General features: G+C 50.5%; 1 protein-coding gene and 1 long non-coding RNA gene across 4 annotated transcripts in view; one reads left to right on the top strand and one right to left on the bottom strand.

Annotated features, from left to right (window-relative positions):
* The window catches only part of SYNJ2 (synaptojanin 2), a 103975-nt gene extending 95543 nt beyond the window's left edge, over positions 1–8432 (bottom strand). For both annotated transcript variants that reach the window (XM_027972620.3, XM_060419297.1), the window contains exon 1: positions 8249–8432. In XM_027972620.3, the coding sequence (XP_027828421.2) occupies positions 8249–8375 (127 nt within the window). In that variant the 5' untranslated portion in view covers positions 8376–8432. The remainder of the gene's footprint in view (positions 1–8248) is intronic.
* Positions 8433–8538: 106 nt separating this feature from the next.
* On the top strand, positions 8539–12837 carry LOC105609002 (uncharacterized). Of its 2 annotated transcripts, none has more exons than XR_006060670.2 (3): positions 8539–8978; positions 9269–9580; positions 9715–12837. It is a non-coding gene; the product is annotated as an uncharacterized LOC105609002 (long non-coding RNA). The 2 variants fall into 2 exon arrangements; XR_006060669.2 differs by having other exon boundaries at positions 8539–9173.
* Positions 12838–19706: the final 6869 nt, after the last annotated feature.

Below are 19706 nucleotides of genomic sequence, written 5' to 3'. Positions count from 1 at the left end.
GGGAGGCGGCATGGATGCTCACTTTTACCAGCAGCCCTTCTCTTCACTGAACACACATGCGTTCTGAAGCCCAAGATAAGCAGAGCGACACAGGACCAAAAAAAGCGTTTTTCATACAGTGGGTTTTCTTATTTTCCTAAGCACGAGACTTCAGCCAACACATTGCTCTCTGGAGCCTCCTAGACTTGTTCAAATCACGGCTCGGCCACTAACTAGAAACAGAACCTCATGCAAGTTCTTATCTATCCCTGTGCCTCAGTTTCTCCAAGTGTAAATGGAGATTATCAGGACCTGCCCCTTTGTGAGGGCTGAAGCAGTCAATCCATGTAAACCTCAAATAGTGCCTGGTATGAGGCAAGCACCCCACGAGCGTTAGCTAGGATGATCAAGTGAACCAAAGTTTATTTGACCACCTGAAAATCCAGAACACTCTGTAACAGATATCCTTGAAGCAAAATGGGTCCATGTGTGTGTCTCCTGAGATATTCTAGCCATAGACCACTGGGTCAAGGACAGGCAGGTTTCTGAGGTTTTTCAGTAAACTGTCCCCCAGAAGGACACATTTACATAACAGGGCCCCCAGTTGCCTTCCAGCAAGTCTTGGAAGTAGGAAGTGCCTGTAAATGGGCTGTTTGGTGTTGACTTCTGCTGAGAATCCAGCATCTACCAAATTGCCCTCTGGACCCGCAGCCTGGAGATGCCAGCACAGCTGAGGGTCTCACTGCCAAGCCCTCAGCTCGCTCAGGTGCACACACCTTTGCCAGCCTGATTTGATTTTCCCCTGGAGGGGGGCTGGCCACCACATACACCCTAATGCTAGGGACCCCAATCTAATGCCCAAGTCTGAGCCTGGGGCAGCTTGCCAGGGCTTTAAGGACACTTCAAGTGGGAAAAAACACACACTGTGCTCCCATCCTCAGATGAAAAGGTGACACCACCCAGCAACAGAAGCTGAGCAGCCAGAAATCACGAAGGGGTACCTGGGTGCCCAAGGAGCACCCCGGAGTGAGACCCAGACCCACCCAGGTGCCCAGGGCTCACCTGGCCCAGCATCGATGGGGTTTGAGCCAGGCACCCTCAGAGCCTTGTACCCCCCATGTGGAAATAATTCTAAGGTATCAATCAAGCTCAGAAACTGCTAAAAACAAACTGCGTTCTATCCTCTTGGCTCGAGAAGGACACCCCAGGACTAAGGTCAGGTCCAGAAGGTGCCCAGCAGAAAGAGCTGCCCCCAGCCTGGCAGCCTTCTCTTTCCACTGACCCCCGGGCTCCAGGCTCCACACCACCCTGCAGGGGCCTCATGCACACACCCGAGGACACCCTAGTAAGTGTGCATCCACTTCCACTAACACCCTGCAGCCTTGCCACACTGCTGCCCTGGCCCCGGGTGGACACACCCACTGTGCAGTCTATCAGGGGCTCTGGGAAGAGACCAGCGCAGGCTGTATGCGGGCTGTGTACCATGTTTGGAGGAGATTCCAGGATCCTCTGGAGTGTGGTCCAGAGATGGGGGGGGGGGCGGTCAGCAAACAGCAGGGGACACAGCCCCTTGGCTCGACCCCTCATTCTGATGAGAGGCACAGGGCAAGGCCCCCCTGGCCGTCTTCCAGGGGCAGTGCAACCACTGAGCCCATCAATGTTGTCCCAGGAGGGGACACCCTGCTCTTCCAGGCTGTGGTTTATTCTTGCCATGTGGTCAGTTCACTCTCAAAAATATATCTCGGCCAGAACCTCAGAATCAGTTCACACCATCATTTCTATTGTTGGTCACATTTCAATCCATCTAATAAATTTTGAACTTGCACAAAATGCAAGCTGTAGGGGAGGAAAAAAGAAAGCGAGCCAAATAAATTAAAACTTGCTTGGCCATGAATCAGTTAGGAGATTATTTTTCATAAAAAATTCAGGGATAGGTGACACAGAACGGACTGAGGAGCCTGGTGGGCTACAGTCCATGGGGTCATAGAGTCGGACACAACTGAGCAACTTCACTTTCACTTTCATTTTCTTTCATCCTGTGGTGTTGGAGAAGACTCTTGAGAGTCCCTTGGACACTAAGGAGATCAAAGCAGTCAATCCTAAAGGAAATCAACCCAAAATATTTATTGGAAGGAGGGATGCTGAAGCTAAAGCTCCAATAATTTGGCAACCTGATGTAAACAGCCAACTCACTGAAAAGGCCCTGATGCTGGGAAAGATTGAAGGCAAGAGAAGGCGGCGACAGAGGATGAGATGGTTGGGTGGTATCACCAACTCAGTGGACATGAGTTTGAGCAAACTCAGGGGGTTACAGAGTTGGACACGACTTTGCGACTGAAAAGCAACAATCCACAGTCAGTAACAGGTACAGGAGAGTCATTTTTTCCTTCACTTTTGTGTATACTTGAAAATTTTCACAATTAAAGGTTAAAGGAAAGTTTTGGAGCCATGCAGCCCCCACAAAAGAAAAGCTATGACCAACCTGCTGCTGCTGCTAAGTCACTTCAGTCGTGTCTGACTCTGTGCGACCCCATAGACGGCAGCCCACCAGGCTCCTCCGTTCCTGAGATTCTCCAGGCAAGAACACTGGAGTGGGTTGCCATTTCCTTCTCCAATGCGAAAGTGAAAAGTGAAAGTGAAGTTGCTCAGTCGTGTCCAACTCTCTAGACTGCATATTAAAAAGCAGAGACATTACTTTGCTGACAAAGGTTTGTCTAGTCAAAGCTATGGTTTTTCCAGTAGTCATGTAGGGATGTTGAGAGCTGGACTATAAAGAAAGCTGAGCGCTAAAGAATTGATGCTTTTGAACTGTAGTGTTGGAGAAGACTCTGGAGAGTCCCTTGGACTGCAAGGAAATCAAACCAGTCAATCCTTAAGGAAATCAGTCTTGAATATTCATTGGAAGGACTGATGCTGAAGCTGAAACTCCAATACTTTGGCCACCTGATGCAAAGAACTAACTCATTGGAAAAGACCCTGATGCTGGGCAAGATTGAGGGCAGGAGGAGAAGGGGATGACAGAGGATGAGATGGTTGGATGGCATCACCGATTCGATGGACATGAGTTTGAGTAAGCTCCAGGAGTTGGTAATGGACAGGGAAGCCTGGAGTGCTGCAGTCCATGGGGTCGCAAAGAGTCAGATACAACTGAGTGACTGAACGGAGCCCAGAAAAGAGCCTGGCAATATCTGAAATCACATTCCTCCCAGTGAGTTACAAAAGAGTCGGCAGAAGCACACGCTAACCTGGCCTGCAATTTTGTTGATATTATGAGGCGCAAACCTGCAGCTAACTGGAAACGGCCTCTTCAGGAACCACAGTCCACCAGGCTGCTGTGCCCCCCACCCTGCCAGGAGTCCAGAGCCCCCGCCAGGCTCTATCTGAGCTCCAGTCCTCACCCAGGAGGATTCATTTGACTCTCTCAGATGTTCTCAGGCAGGTCAAACTTCAAGTCACAGACCAAATAAATCCAGGCCATGGAGCCTGACGAAGGGGCCAAGGCAACCGTTCAGACACAGCCTTGCTGGGCTCCACGGCTGAGTCTCCAAGTCAAACAAGATCTGACCGGGTGGCCTCTGTGCAAACAGTGGGAGCAGGGAGAACCCAGGCCCATGTTTACACAGAGCCTTTCCCCTCAGAAGCTGAAAGCGATTTCAGGAGGCTCAGTAATTAGCTTAATTAAATCTCACAGGGCTCCTGCCCACCCGGCTCCCAGCTGCCTGTTTCACTCGAGCATGACTGGGGGATGCAGAGAGGCGGGGCTGCACACCTCGCACACACGTGTAAACACATCACACTCACAGGCCACCCTTCCTGGGGGGCTGTTTGGAGAACCCAGGACTTTGGGGCCTTGTCACTGGCTCTGCAAATGGACGAAACCCATGAACAATGCACACTTCCCTTCATCTGGTCCAGAGGAGGATGTCTAAAAGGGACAAAGAAGACAGCAAGCACTTTTTGTCCCAGTATGCAAATGAGAGGACATCTGGATGCTAACTGTGGACCACGGACCCAGGAGAATTGTTACCGGCTCTGGCTTTATATCCATATTTGAGAAGCCCTTGGAAATGGCACCCCACTCCAGTACTCTTGCCTGGCAAATCCCATGGATGGAGGAGCCTGGTAGGCTGCAGTCTATAGGGTTGCAAAGAGTCGGACACGACTGAGCGACTCCACTTTCTTTCTTTCTACTGCCGAATCAGGTCATCAAGAAAACGCTATAAAAACCTTTGAAATTGGTGCCAACACGTTAGGCTTTTCTGCCTCTGGAATAGCCTGTTCCCGCTGATTCACATTAAAGAAACATTCTCAAATCTTTCAGAAGCTGGAACTTGGAAGTTTTCCTCACCGGCTGGCAGGCCGGGTGGCCACCCAGGTCATGTTGGAATAGAAGGACTAACCCAGAAATCATCAGTTTTTCCTAAACTCAAAACCTAAGTCAAGCCCTGTCTCCGCAATACCTGAAAACATTAGTGGGAAGCCTTTTAAACTTATGACCCCACGGGCTAGGATGTGCCCTAAAGAGCTATGCCTTCGTCCAACCCACGTCCCTGTAAAAGCAGCAGTGTGTACCCGCCACAGAGCTGCACAGAATCTAGGGCCACTCAGTAAACATCCAGAAACCACTACCCCCGTGGGAATAAACCCTTGACTTGAGTCTGCTTGACCTCTCATTTCTCCCTGGGGAGACTCATCAAGGGAAACCAGAGCAGACCCGAAGAGGAAGCTTGAACACCATGGAATGGCCAAGGTTCCACCACCAGCTATGCAAGCTTCCACAGCTGCACTGCCCCCCACAAAAGTAGAGCCTTCATCTTTCTGGCAGGGTGCTGGGGGCAGGGAAAATGAAAGCCCTCTTAACCTTATCCAGGAAAGCAAAAAGCTAGACCTTTGGAACATAGATGGGCATTTTAAGTTCAGAGCCAGTCTATCCCATTGTGACATACTTAGGATACTCTAAAAGTCTGAGACAACTTCCCAGTAACAGAGGCTCCTACAGTCCTTCTCGGACCAGCAACATTACCCAATGAATGCCTTTTAAAAATAGTTTCTTTGGGAAATAGATGGGGAAACAGTAGAAACAGTGTCAGACTTTTATTTTGAGGGGCTCCAAAATCACTGCAGATGGTGATTGCCGCCATGAAATTAAGACGCTTAGTCCTTGGAAGGAAAGTTATGACCAACCTAGATTGCATATTAAAAAGCAGAGACATTACTTTACCAACAAAGGTCCGTCTAGTCAAGGCTATGGTTTTTCCTGTGGTCATGTATGGATGTGAGAGTTGGACTGTGAAGAAGGTTGAGCACTGAAGAATTGATGCTTTTGAACTGTGGTGTTGGAGAAGACTCTTGAGAGTCCGTTGGACTGCAAGGAGATCCAACTAGTCCATTCTAAAGGAGATCAGCCCTGGGATTTCTTTGGAAGGAATGATGCTAAAGCAGAAACTCCAGTACTTTGGCCATTTCATGACTTATTGGAAAAGACTCTGATTCTGGGAGGGATTGGGGGCAGGAGGAGAAGGGGACGACAGAGGATGAGACGGCTGGATGGTATCACTGACTCGATAGACGGGAGTTGGTGATGGACAGGGAGGCCTGGAGTGCTGCAAATCATGGGGTCGCAAAGAGTCGGACACAACTGAGAGACTGAACTGAATGTAAGAAAAGGTCTTCCCTGGTGGCTCAGACAGTGAAGAATCTGCCTGCAATGTAGGAGAACTGGGTTTGATCCCTGGGTGGGGAAGATCCCCTGGAGAAGGGAATGGCAACCCACTCCAGTATTCTTGCCTGGAGAATTCCAGGGACAGAGGAGCCTGGCAGATTACAGTCCACGGGGTCACAGAGAATCGGACACGACTGAGTGACTAACACAAAAAAGACTTCAAAAATTAAGCATTCAGGCCAAAGTCCACTGAAAAATGGATGCCAGGTTAGGTGACAAATGTGGGCTACACGTGAGCTGAGGCCACACCCCTTCCTTTCACTACTTCCTGTTTCAGAATCCAGAGAATTGTAACCACCAGCATAATATACATGATTTCAGCCCAAAAGCCTAATTTCCAAATGGAAAATATGCATTATACCACTTTCATCAATCATTTTAAAATCTTCGCTTTTGAAAAAATAAAGTCTTTTTTATCCTAGTGGCTTCAACAATGCACTAAGTCACTTCAGTCATGTCCAACTCTTTGTGACACTATGAACCATAGCCCACCGGGCTCCTTTTGTCCGTGGGATTTTCTAGGCAAAAATACTGGAGTGGGTTGCCATTTCCTTCTCCAGGAGATCTTCCCAACCCAGGTATTGAACCCCAACCTCTTACATCTCCTGGACTGGCAGGCGGTTTTTTACCTCTAGTGCCACCTGGGAAGCCCAGTGGCTTCAAAGGAACTCTTAAATAATTTAATACAGGAACTCTCTTAAGGTTGCTGTAATCCAACCGACAAATATTTTACTCTCTTTGATGAAGCGGTAGTTTTGTACCATGCAATTAATCTCTCAGCTCTGACAAATGTGGTATGAAGTAGACATTTAAAATGGAATGGAAATTTCTGTAATTTTTTTTTTCCCCCAGACCTTAGCAAATGACCAAACTTGGACTTTTCAGGCTAGAGTACAAATTGAAATAATCTGATAACAATTTAATCCACGATTTACTGCACAGCTTATGGTGCTGACACTACTGGAGACATGGTTTTAGTAACCGAGTGACTGGAAACAAGCCAGATAACCGTATGTTAATAAAATGATTAAGGAAGTGGAAACAGAAGAGATGGTCCTTCCAAGATGTATACTGAAGAATTTAACTGAAGAATGTAGTGCACAATGTGAAAAAAAGACTAGAGTCAATTATAAAGTGTGGTGGGGGTAAGTGCACTGGTTATCCTCCTAAAGGAGTAGAGACCCTCCTCTCCGCTCTGTGTTTAGCTACCAACAAGGGAGACGGTGCCACTGGACAAGAGACGTAAGCCTGTTCTCCAGTGTTCAGGTCGAAGTTCCAACAATCCTTCCTTCTTTCGCTCATGTCGGTATTATCTGGCCTTCCTCGTGAATGTTAAGACACCAAACAAGAAGCCCAATGGCTGGTGATTCCAAGAAGCCACACTCTGTACACCAATACAGAAACAGCCACTGGAAGTCAGGGAGTGCTATCTGTCACCCTGGCCAAGCAAGTTTCTTATCCTCTCCAGGCCTCAGATTACTTCTCTATAATATGGACACTATAATAGCCCAGAACTGTGAAAATTAAATGAGATCGTCTCTAAAGCCCTTGACACAATGTCAGGGTCAAGACTTGCTGGTCTTGACAGAGTTGAAATACACAGACTTGGCAACTACCTAAGGTCAAATCCAGGCTTCCCTGGTGGCTCAGCGGTAAAGAATCTGCCTGCAATGGGGAGACAAGCATAATATCCCTGGGTTAGGACGATTCCCCTGGAGAAGCAAATGGCAACCCACTCTATTACTCTTGCCTGGGAATTTCCATGGACAGAGGAGCCTGGTGGGCTATAGTCCAAGGGGTCACAAGGAGTCGGACACGACCGAGTAAACAGCAACACCAAAATCAAATACAGCCAGTACAGAGTCATCCAGTCGCGTATTTGCCTCCAAATTCTATACTTTGTGGGAATGACGCTTCTCAACCAAGCAGTTGGTTGAGGCCAAGGTGCCATCAGCTGTTTATCCGGCGTCTGGGTTAACGGTGCTTTGTCCCCATCCCCTCCAAGAGCGAAGGAGGCCATCCCAGAGCAGTGGGCATTCCGTGTTTCATCAACAGGTGCCAAAGAGAAACAGCGCCAAGCGCTCGGTCAGGCCGGCTCCTAAGTCAACCCTCCCGGATGGTCACGAATCTGGAACGCGTCCCGGGGGAGCGCGGGGCAGAAGAATCCAGAGGCGGCTCTTCGCGAGTGACCCGCCCGCCGGCAGGCGCGCGGATGGCAGACCCCAAGGGGGGACCGCGGGCAGCCTGGGTCCGGGGGCGCAGCCGCACGTGCTCTGAGGCGTGCCGGCGCCACTTCATTCAAACAGGCCCTTACCGGCCACCCCGCGCGTGCGACCCCCAGTCCTCGGCCGCCTCCGCGCCCCCGGGACCGCTCTACGCGGGGAAGGGAGGTGCCCGTATGCCTCGGTCTCAGCAGAAGAGGCAGGCGCCCTCCCCAGCGGGCACCTCCCCCCCGGGGAAGGGGACGGGGGAAGCGGCCCGAGCCCCCCGCGCCGCTGCGGAGTCGCCTGCCCGGGAGTCCCGGGCAGCACCGCCTGCCGCACTCACCGAGCGTGGCCACCGTGCCGGCCTCGAAGAGCAGGCAGTCCCTGCGGCCGCGCGCCTCCAGCAGGACGCTGCTTTCCCCGGAGGCCTCCAGCCGCCGGAGCAGCCGCAGCGCCTTGCTCAGAGCCATCGGCGCGCGGCCCGGCGCGGCTCCCCGAGCGCCCGCAACTTCCAGGAGTTTCACTTTGCGTCCCCGCCGCGGGCCAGGCGCAGGCTCCTCCCTGCCGGTTCCGCGGCCTCCGACCGGCCCGCCTCCGCCGCGCCCGCGCGCGCCGCCCCGGGCAGGTGAGGGCGCGCGGCCGCCTCCCCGCCGCCCGGTCCGCTCCGCCGATGCGCCGCGCTCCCCCCAGCGGCCGGGCCGCGGCTGGGTGGGTGGGTAGGGGGCGAGCTTCGGGCAAGATCGGGGGCCTGATGGGGGCCGGGAGCGGAGGGGAAGTGCTCCCGCGGTGGGCGGCAGCCGAGGAGGAAGATTCCACACATTCCTGGACGCGGAGGAGGCTGCCGTCGGCGGGGCGCCCTGAAGCTCCTGCAACGTTACTGGACGCCCCGCGGCCTTATATGGGCCCGCCGGGGCCTGGCCGGCGCCACTAGGCTAGAAACTGCCCGGCCCGGGACCTCCGCAGCACTCCGGAGTCCTCCCCAGCCCCGTCCAGGGCGCTGTGCCTCCCTCTCTGGCCTGCTTCTGCGACCTTGGGCGAGTCGCCTGTCCTCTGTGACTCAGTGGCCCTAAAATGTAAAGCGGGATTAGGAAGTGTACTTGCTTCATAACGTTGCAGGGGAGGATGGAGTTAATCCGTACAAAGGGCTTGGTGCACGCCTGAGGAGCGGAAAGTGCTCCATCCATGGTGCCTTTTACTACCTTTCTGTTCAGAGGATCCTGCGGCCCACTGTCCACACCAGGCAGAATTTGGGTAGCCAGGAGTCAAAGGTGGGTTATCTCTGAGACACTGAGCCCCTCATCTCTGGACCTGCCGCTTACCGTGGGACCTTGACTTCTCTGAACCTGCTTTTCTCTCTTATCAGATGGTGAGAGTACCTGCCCCAGAGGCTTGCAGGATGGGCGTGGAGTCATCATTCAGAGGAGCTGAACACTCTGGGAGTGACAAGCAGGGCAAACTGTGAGGTGCTGATGGTTGCAGGAGTGAGAGTGAAGGGCCTTTTCCCTCCGCCTTGCAACCCCTCCTCCCACTCTGCTGAGTGTACCGCCCTTGACTTCATGGCGGATACTTCAATCAGCCAGAATGTACGCAGGCATATGGACACCAGCATGTATCCGTGCATCCCCCATTAGGACACATGGCCCATCTAGAATGACTGGCAGCTAAGGAACAGGAAGTATGCCCCTCTTGGCACTGGGTTTTTAGCCCGGGTGTTGGGACTGGTCTGCAGGGGAGAGGAGTCCAGGGGAGAGGGCTTACCTGGAGTCATCCTTTGGGTGGGTTTGGGGGTTTCATTTCCTTTTTCTATAGTAGGTGTGTGTACATCGGCTCCAGACCTCATCCGGGTGTTCTCATCGGACCCCGAATCCAGGTGATTCCTCTCTCACCCCTATTCTGCTCACACGGAGAAAGAAGCCTGTGGGTCAAGTAGTTTATATATCAGGCATGTTCCAGAAGAAGTAAGGTGCCCAGTGCCAAGGAGGACAGCCGCGCCCTTGCAGACATTCAGAAACGACCAGCAACGACTGACCAGGTAGTCCATCCTCTGTGGACCCCTCCCAGGTGTGATTCAGAGAATGAAGGAAATACAGAGATTCAAGTCGTTCCTGAGCATTCTGCCCTCTTGCTCACATATCCCATTATGATGTGATGAAAGTCGCAGAAAGGATGCTCCTAAGTTATCCAAACATTTGTAAAATGGAGACATTGTTTCTGCCTGAGAACAGCGAGCCACTGAATGAGGCAGAGCAGCCTCTGGCCCACGTTTCCTTTCCTTTTAAACTCTAAGTTCTCTTCTTCCAGGAAGCCTTCCTGTGATGCCGAGGTTCCAGATAACCCCTCACACTCACAGAAGTCCACTCTGGCTCTCACCTGCTCACATGTTGCTTGAGAAGTGTTTGTAGAGTTCTGTTTTCTTAGTCTTGTTTCACAAATCAGGTTGTAAGGTCTGCGGAAGGGGATCAAGTCTTTTAAAATTTTCTCTCTCCTCTTTCCTGCATTTCCATGGGCCACAGCTCTGCCCAGTGACATTCTGAACACGTTTAAGAAACTTTCCTATAGTCCAGACCAGCACTTTAGCTTTACAGCTTAGACACTGTCAGACATATCAACTGTAAGATGAACTACTATTTGATGTACCGCTGAGAAGGAAAAAAAATGCTGCCAATTAAACTACGTAATGAAATCATTAGCAATGCCCTGATTTCAGCAGTTATAATGTGCATCTTAGATGCCAGTAATGGCTGTTCCCCTACCTCTGAGAACTGGCTGAATGAGCCAAATGCCTGCTGTATTTTCAGGTCTCTGCCGTCTGGTTTGGAGTGGGATGGGTCCACAGGGACAGCAAAGGAAGCCCTGCCCTTTCATCCATGCTTCCTTGATAGACTGAGAGTCACCTAGGCACCAGTCCGTTTAGCAGATGGAGAAAGTAAGAAATCCTAACACATTCAAGAAAAAGGTCAGCTCTGACACTTAAACCATGAGTGCAACCTGAGAAGACCACTGGACCCATCTGGGGAATGTTCTCGGGGAAGAATTAAGGAAGAAACGGGGGCAATGAGCATAGTTTGCTGACTTTGGAAGCCTGACTGAGGAAAAACACAAAATAAACAGGACAGTGGGCAGAGAGGACAAGAGACCTTTCTAAGACAGGCCAGGCCTGCTCAGATGATGTTTTCATCAGATCATCTTGGCTTCTGAGTTGCAACTTGAGGGAGCAGTGGGACCAGAGAGGAAGCAACTGTGACATCCCAGGGGTGCAGGTGTGCATGGGCGTTGGGAGTGAGTGGAGAGAAACAGTTGGGTTTGGGGTAGTTCTTTGAATTCTGTGAGACCACAGGGTTTGCTGCAAGAGTAGATGTGGAATAAGAGAAAGAGGCAGGAGTTTGGTGATATCATGATACTTTTGGCCAGATCACCTGGAAAGGCGGAATTGTCACCAGGTGAGATAAAGATGAGATGGTTGGGTGACATCACTGACTTGATGGACATGAGTTTGAGCAAGCTTCGGGAGCTGGTGATGGACAGGGAAGCATGGAGTGCTGCAGTCCATGGGGTCGCAAAGAGTCGGACATGACTGAGCGACTGAACTGAACTGAGCTGAGATAAAGATGACTGTGGGAGGAGCAGGTGGCTGAATAGGCAGGCAGATTCAGTTCAGTTCAGTCGCTCAGTCATGTCCGACTCTTTGCGACCCCATGAATCGCAGCACGCCAAACCTCCCTGTCCATCACCAACTCCCAGAGTTCACTCAGACTCACGTCCATCGAGTCCGTGATGCCATCCAGCCATCTCATCCTCTGTCGTCCCCTTCTCCTCCTGCCCCCAATCCCTCCCAGCATCAGAGTCTTTTCCAATGAGTCAACTCTTCGCATGAGGTGGCCAAAGTACTGGAGTTTCAGCTTTAGCATCATTCCTTCCAAAGAAATCCCAGGGCTGCTCTCCTTCAGAATGGACTGGTTGGATCTCCTTGCAGTCCAAGGGACTCTCAAGAGTCTTCTCCAACACCACAGTTCAAAAGCATCAATTCTTTGGTGCTCAGCCTTCTTCACAGTCCAACTCTCGCAGGCAGATTGGGGCATGTTAATTCGGACACGACTTAGCAAACAGCAACAAAGGTTTGAGATGCCTGTTAAAAATCCAGGTGAAGGTGTCGAGTGGGCCGTTGGTTATGTAAGTTGGAGTCCAGTGGGAGGTTTGGGCAAAGGAGTAAATATGAAGGCTGTGAGCATCCCCAGGGTGTTTAAAGCCTTGGTCTGGATGAGTTGACCACGGGCTGAGTGCTGGTCAGAAAGGGAGGAGTGGGAGCTGAGCCTAGGGACACTCTGGTCTGGGGTGCTGAGGGCAAGGAGGGGGCCCACGAGGTAGGGGACCACCAGCCGTTACCCGTCCTAGGATCCAAAGGAAGGAATCATCCCAAGGAGCAGACGGCAGTCAAGGATGGCAAAGGCCAGTCTGGGTCCAGGACAGGACTGGTCCTTTCACTTTTGTCACATAGAGGTTTCGACTGCCCATTAGGAGAGCAGTTTGGGGACATGGGAGGGGGTACAGGGAGCTCTTTTTTACAGCCCGTTTCTTCTTGCATGACCCTCTGTGTAGCCAGGCGTCTAGGAGTCGACTCCAGGTGATTGAAAGCATGCAACACACTTGGAGACCGTCATTCTGAACCCCTCAGCTTCTTCTGGTGAAACGCTCCGTTGTTCTCGTTACTCTGGGTCCGTCTTCCAGTTTCCTCGCCTGGAAGCGTGTGGTGGACACAACTGTCCAATAAGGTTCTGACTCACGTGGCACACGATTAAGGCGGTGACCCATAGTCATTGCTGGGTTCGTCTCAATTTCCTGTACCTTTGTACTCTCTTTAAAAGGGTTTCATTAAACATACAACAAATTATGACTTAACTTTCATACCCTAATAAAAGTTTCCATCTAAATGCATTCACAGATTAGAAGATACCCTTTTGTCTAGACCACGGGCCCTTGTAGGGAGTTGAGAAGAATGTGATCCCCATAATATACCAGCGAGACGACTCAGCCCAGCCCAGATGAGCTTTATTGAGTCTCTGTGTGTACTGACTGGCTGGCTTTAAAAGATTTCTAGCCCTAACTTTTAGATAAAACTTGAAAGTTTTTCAAAGTACTTTTCCTATGCAATATTTAATTAGCCATTAACAACACTGTGGATATTTAAAGCTAAAAACTACTATTCTCAAGTCATTAATTAACTGATTCATTCATTTACCCAGACTGCAATCTCCCATAAACTTGTTTAGTCACCAAAGAGATTGCATAACCTTGCAGACTGGTGTCATTTTTCTAAACAACAATTATTTAATATCATCAGATATTGTTAGTCTTCACATTTCCGAGTGTCTTGTAAATGCCATCAGTCACTTTCCATAGTTTGTGTGAACTGCACAAGTAATGTTGACACAGTCTGACTGATGCGTCTCTAAACCCCCCTTTAGTTTTTTTTATTTTTATTTTTTGCGGTGGCCTCTCTCGTTGTGGAGCACAGGCTCCAGGGCTCTCGTGCATGAGTAGTTGTGGTACGTGGGCTCAGCAGTTGTGGTACACGGGCTTAGTTGCTCCTTGGCACGTGAGATCTTCACAGACCAGGGATCGAACCTGTTCCCCTGCATTGGCAGAGGAATTCTTAACCACTGGATCACCAGGGAAGTCCTCTTAACCCTCTTCAGATACACAACTTTCCCTTCCATTTCTTTTTTCCCTGGCAATTTACTTGAAAAAACTAGCTCGCATGCCCAGCAGCCCTCACAGACTGCCTTTTGCTGAGTGTTCCTGTGGTATCGTTTAGCATGCCCCCTTGCTTTGTGGATGACCTGTGATATAGCTCAGTAGTTGGATACAGAAGCTCTAGCAGATTCTATCTCCTGGTTAGATATGTTCTTCCCATCAGGAAGCACAGGTCTGATTGCTTCTCTTTGTGAGGTAGCAGCCACTGAGCGTCAATGCTGTTGTCCTTGCTCTATTAGTTAATAGTTATGCTCTATTATATTGCTTTCTTGATCTGTAGCCTTTTTTGTTTAGTCGCTAAGTCCTGCCCAATAATTTTTCGACCCCATGGGCTGTAGCTCACCAGGCTCCTCTGTCCATGGGATTTTCCAGGCAAGAATATGGGAGCAGGTTGTCATTTCCTTCTCCAGGGGATCTTCCCAACCCAGGGATGGAACCTGTGTCTCCTACATTGGCAGGCAGTCCTTTACCACTGAGTTACCTGGGAAGCCCCCATTAGTAGCTAAAATTCTTCTAAAATAACAGAAAATTCCCTTCTACTATTTTTTACCTGATGGCAACATAAACAAAAGAGGCAGAACACGATTCTTTTCCTTTATTTACTAGAGTTCAAAATAATGAGTTACTTTGAACTCAGTGAATTGGTCTATTAACATCCTCCAATAGTGACCAACTAGTTATATTTTTTTCACTTTCATTATGAAATCCTATAGTCCCTTGCAGTCTTATCCTTATTGATGCTCAAAATGTTCCCTCTTTGGCCACTGGAAGTATCTTTAAGTTGGCTCCGGGCTCCCCTTGACAGGACCCCAAAAGTCCTTGCTTGTTTCCTTGCCCTCTAGAATGAAACACCAAGCTCAATTTGTACATTTTCTGCTCTTAAGAGTGGGAATTAATCATTTCTTTAAGAAGCCCTGATTCTCTTTGGTCGAAAACGGCATTTGAAGACCACATTTGGTCATTTAGAAATTTTACCCTCATGGTCTCAGACCCTGTCTGCATATTAATCCAGGCCCGTTTTACCCAGTTAAGCTCGTTTTCTCTAAGACAATTATTTGAAGCTGCTCCTCCCTCCCACCCCATCTCCTCCACCCCCACTCTCAGCAATTTACTGGCCTCACGCCTCCCTGAGAACGTGGAGACCCGAGAAGAGAACGCCCTCACTTTCCATCCCTGAAGCTCCCACATCGTCTTCTTTTCCTGCAGTGACAGGGAGGAAAACTTGACCATGAAGGTTCTCTGGCACTTTGTGTAAGCTCTGCGGTCTGGGAAAAGACACGAACTTCAAATAGCTGCAAGAACAGCTTCCAACAAACAGCTCTCCTGGGGAGAGACTCGAGCTTCTGCATCGATAGCAGTCCTGCTCCCGGCCGTGTGCTCAGACCCTGTCCCCCTCCCTTTCAGGGACTCTGTCCCTTCCCTTAGCCCCACCGTCTGGGTCGCCGAACCCCCTCTCTCTTGGATCATGCCCCACAGGGTCCTGATGTGCTGCAGGGTCTCCCACTATAAGGGGGAGACCCTCCGCCCACCCTGCTCCCCATGGCGCTTCCTGGAGATCATAAACTTGAAACGAAGCCAGTCTGTGAGATTCAGGGGTGTCGGAGGCACGCTGGAGCTGTCCACCCGGGGCTGTTAATTCCGCATCACACTCGCCGGCTAAGCCTTGCCTGGGCCCACCTCTCCTCCTGACCACTGCATCCGCCCTTCTCTGGACTCCCAGTAACTGGCCTGTTTCCGCACCTCGCCCCACAGCAGGGCGGGCAAAGCATGGCACCCCCTTGTTACTCGGGCATTGTCCCCTTCCTGCCCCCGCTGTCCTTCTACCCGCCCCCAAGGTCCAGGCTCGCTGCCCTCCCTGGGTCCCCAACAAGCCAGGTCCCAACTCAGGGTGCCAGTGTGAACCGTTGCCCACTGGCTGCGTCCTTCTCAGCTTGCTTGCTTCCCACGAGATGCGTGCAGAGGAGCTCATCACACTATTCCCCACCCTTCTATATCTTGTTGTTACCCTCAGTGGCAGGGATCCATCTGACTCCACACATCTGTGCTTTACTCAGTCACCTTCACTCAGACAGAATCAAGTAAACTTTAAATGCACGAACTCAGCTTTGAATCCTAGAGCCACACTTGCCATGCGGGGCAACCTCGAGCAAGGAGTTGAGCTTGGCTGCTGCTGATTCCGAATCTTTTGTATGTGAGAATTAAGGACGCTGTGAACATTAAGATAGGCGGCGCAGTAGTAAAGAATCCACCTGCAAGAGGCGCAGGAGACGCGGGTTCGATCCCTGGGTTGGGAAGATCTCCTGGAGCAGGAAATGGCAACCTACTCCAGTGTTCTTGCCTGGGAAATCCCATAGACAGAGGAGCATGATGGGCTGCAGTCCGTGGGTCACAAACAGTCAGACATGGCTGAACATGCACACGTGCACACGCACACACACACACACACACACACACACACACACAGGATGTGGAACAGCGCCTGCCCCACAGGGACACTATGCCGGTGTCAGCCATCCCTGCTGCCGCCCACTGTGCATTTCAGGGCCATGTCTGTACAGTTATCGCTGGACTCCCAGCGCCTGGCATCCTGGAGTCCTTGTTGAGTGAAGAAATGAAAGACACATGGACACCCGCGTGGAACTGGCCTGGGAACCGCACCTCTCACGTAGACCCTGGGCCAACAGCAGCTCAGATGATACAGGCCTTTGCGTTTCATTGCCAGAGGCCAGAACTGGAATACACACGAGAAGGACTGAGCAACTGCAGCACGGGAGAAGCGGGAGGTCCGTCTGTGCTCTCCACCGCAGGCGGCCCCACTGGCTGTCCACCCATGAGGTCCTTCTAGCTCCCTGGTGTCGCCTTCCTAGACATGGCCGTGAGTCTTTGCCACTGTCCACCCCACTGTCCACCCTACACCTCATTGCAGTGCAGATGAGGTCTGGGGTCACCCGGCTCAGGTCCCTGGGAAAGCGTGCCTCGTGCTGCTGGCCGTGGCTGTGGGGTGGAGGTTGGACATCGATAATAGGAGGGGTTGCTTGGAAGTTCATTTTATTAGGTTATTATCTTTTGTAAACAGGGAGCATGAGGTACTGATCTGTGCACGCGTGCACACACAAACACACACACACACGACTGGACTTATGACCTCACAGGGGGATAGCTGAGTCCAGACTCTCATCAGTTTTCCTTGCAACCCAAGAGCGTGACCCCTCGGAGCCTCCCTAACCCGGACTGAACGCAGTCAGGGTGCCTGGCAGCTCGGCCACCCCGCAGCCTCCTTCTGAAAGCCAGCGACCCCTGAAGCGGATGGGTCCATTCAGAGGCGGGTCCGTGGGGCCGCCTGCAGGCCCGGGAGCCAGGGGAGCTGTATTCGCGGCTCTGGCCCAGATCGAGCTCCACACACAGGTGTGCCGGCTGCCCGTCCAACCTTGGGCCCCGCCCCGCAACACGACGGGAAAAACAACCCGAGGCACACCTGTCACAGCTGGGGGCTGCGGGGCGGGGCCTTTCTCAAGCCAAGAACAGCTAGGACCTGCTTGTCCATTGTTCGGTTCAGTTCCACACGCAGGGAGAGCCTTTTCCAGGGGCTGGGTGGCTGTTCAGGGTGGAATCTGGCTGTTCAGTTAACCGAAGAAGCTCTGACAACAAAGGTCGGCCCCCTCTCCCCACCCCTGGCCCTTCCACGCCCGGCATAAGAGCTGACCCTCCCCCACTGGATTCGTGCAGGGGAGGGGTGGGGGAGGGTCAGCTGCCCAGCCCCTCCCCCACAGGATTCTTGCCAAAGAGGAAGAGCAGGCCTCCCAAAGGAGCTCCCATTTCAGTATGGGGGTGCCTGTTTCCCTTCTATCCTTAACTCTTCTCCAGAAATACCCCTTTCCTGAGGGGGTTACAAGACCCATCCATGGAGGAAAATGCCAACTGTTTAATAATAAGACCTCTGTACCTCCTGACTCCAAGAGCATGGAGAAAAAAGTTACAGAGGGGTAAGTTTTGGTTCCACATCCAGAAGAACTTTTTAGCAATTAGATGCGTGTTAAGTCCATTCTGAAGGAGATCAGCCCTGGGATTTCTTTGGAAGGAATGATGCTAAAGCTGAAACTCCAGTACTTTGGCCACCTCATGAGAGGAGTTGACTTATTGGAAAAGACTCTCATGCTGGGAGGGATTGGGGGCAGGAGGAGAAGGGGATGACAGAGGATGAGATGGCTGGATGGCATCACGGACTCGATGGATGTGAGTCTGAGTGAACTCTGGGAGTTGGTGATGAACAGGGAGGCCTGGCGTGCTGCGATTCATGGGGTCCCAAAGAGTCGGACATGACTGAGCAACTGAACTGAACTGAACTGATAGTTTAAAAAAAGGGAGGGCTGCCTGTGTAGAAGTAAGCTCCCCGTCTTTGGCTAGATGCAGGCAGAGGCTGGATACTGACCCCATCCTGTGGGTGTGTAAGAAAGGAGAAACTTTATGTTTCTGTTTTTCTAGGTTTGAAAAGTTTCAAAATATAAATTTTAGGGAATTAAAAATTATATAAATTTTAAATAAACTACAAATTTTACAAATAAAATGTACATCTAAAATAAACTGTGCTCCTTCAACTTAAAAATTCTCTCAGTAACAGCATATTATAGCTAATGTATCAGAGGTACTTAGGAATGCTTTGGCTGGAAGTAACAGAAAATTCACCTATGAAAGTCTTAAAGTAGACAAGAAGTCTCATGGTAGAGCATCTAGAGTTAGGGTAGCAGTTCAGCAATGTCATCAAAGATCAAGATGAGGTCCTTCTTTCTTTTCCTTTATCCTTAACACACTGGCTGGTTGACTCATGATCACAAAATGGCTGCTTCAGCTCCAGGCATCACAGTAATATCCAAGGTAGAAAGAAAAGAGGAATCTAGGTCAGCGGTATCTAAAAAGTTTCCCCAGAAGCCCCTAACAAATTGTGTCACATGACCCCCCCTTAGAGACTTTCCCTCTCTCTTCAGTTGAAATGGACAAGAGAGAAAGGGCTTGGGAATGAATGCGCTTGTGTCTAACACAGCCAGCATCTGATCATCTGATTATTTTAGCATAAGGCTTAATGCTGCCTACAGTTATAAATTATTTTAACTGTTCCTGATGTCATGTATCTCCTCCCAAAGCAATCATGGTGAAATGGAGAGGACAGCAAGGATTTCTGACTTGCTCATTGACTGCGAAAGCCCCGATAGGACTTACTAAATAGCAGCTTCTCCAAATGTCTCATCTGCCGTTTTTTTTGTTGGTGACACTGCCTTCTGACCCTCTAATTTGGTATTCTATCTAGTTGACAGAATTTGTTTTTTCACCGGGATGCTAACAAACTCAGCAGGCTCACATGGGTTTCCTCCTCTGCTAAAAAATACACAGATCACTGGTATTTTCAACTTAGCTCTGGAATTAGGAGACCAACACGTCGCTGTCCCCAGTGGCCATGTTTCCACAGGGAGTGTGGAATAAAAATCGTCAGATAAAAAGCTGACAGTCACCAGAACAATATTACAGCATTTTTTTGCAGATCAAGCTATGTGACTACTTCAACCACAAAAGTGAACACAAAATAACTTCTCTGACAAAAGAGGAACTGGGACCCCCCTGGTGGTCCAGTGCTTAAGACACTGTGCTTCCGCGGCAGGGGCGCAGGTTCAATTCCTAGTTGGGAAAGATCCTGCATGTCCAGTGGCACAACCAAAAAAAAAAAAAAAAAGGATCTGCCTCAGTTTAGTGAGCACAGTAAAAAGAATAAAGGAGCTGTTACCTCAGGTCACCTGGCTCACATCCATCTTATGAGTCCTTACTTCTGTGACTTCCTGGTGAATTGAAATTTTTCTGTGAGGCAACATCTGTCTTTGATTCTCTTCTTTTACACAAGGTGAGCTTTGCATCTTTTCTTAGTGCCCATGGAAATGTCTTAGCAGTTAAGGTTCCCAGTCACGTTTTCCCCTCCAATTTTACTGAGATGTAACTGACATATAACATTGCTACTAAGTCACTTCAGTCGTGTCCGACTCTGTGTGACCCCAAAGACGGCAGCC

This window comes from Ovis aries, chromosome 8, assembly GCF_016772045.2.
Source record: "Ovis aries strain OAR_USU_Benz2616 breed Rambouillet chromosome 8, ARS-UI_Ramb_v3.0, whole genome shotgun sequence".
NCBI classification, from domain to species: Eukaryota; Metazoa; Chordata; class Mammalia; order Artiodactyla; family Bovidae; genus Ovis; species Ovis aries.
The sequence above is the reverse complement of the archived record's forward strand: the minus strand, read 5'-3'. Positions and strand labels throughout refer to the sequence as shown.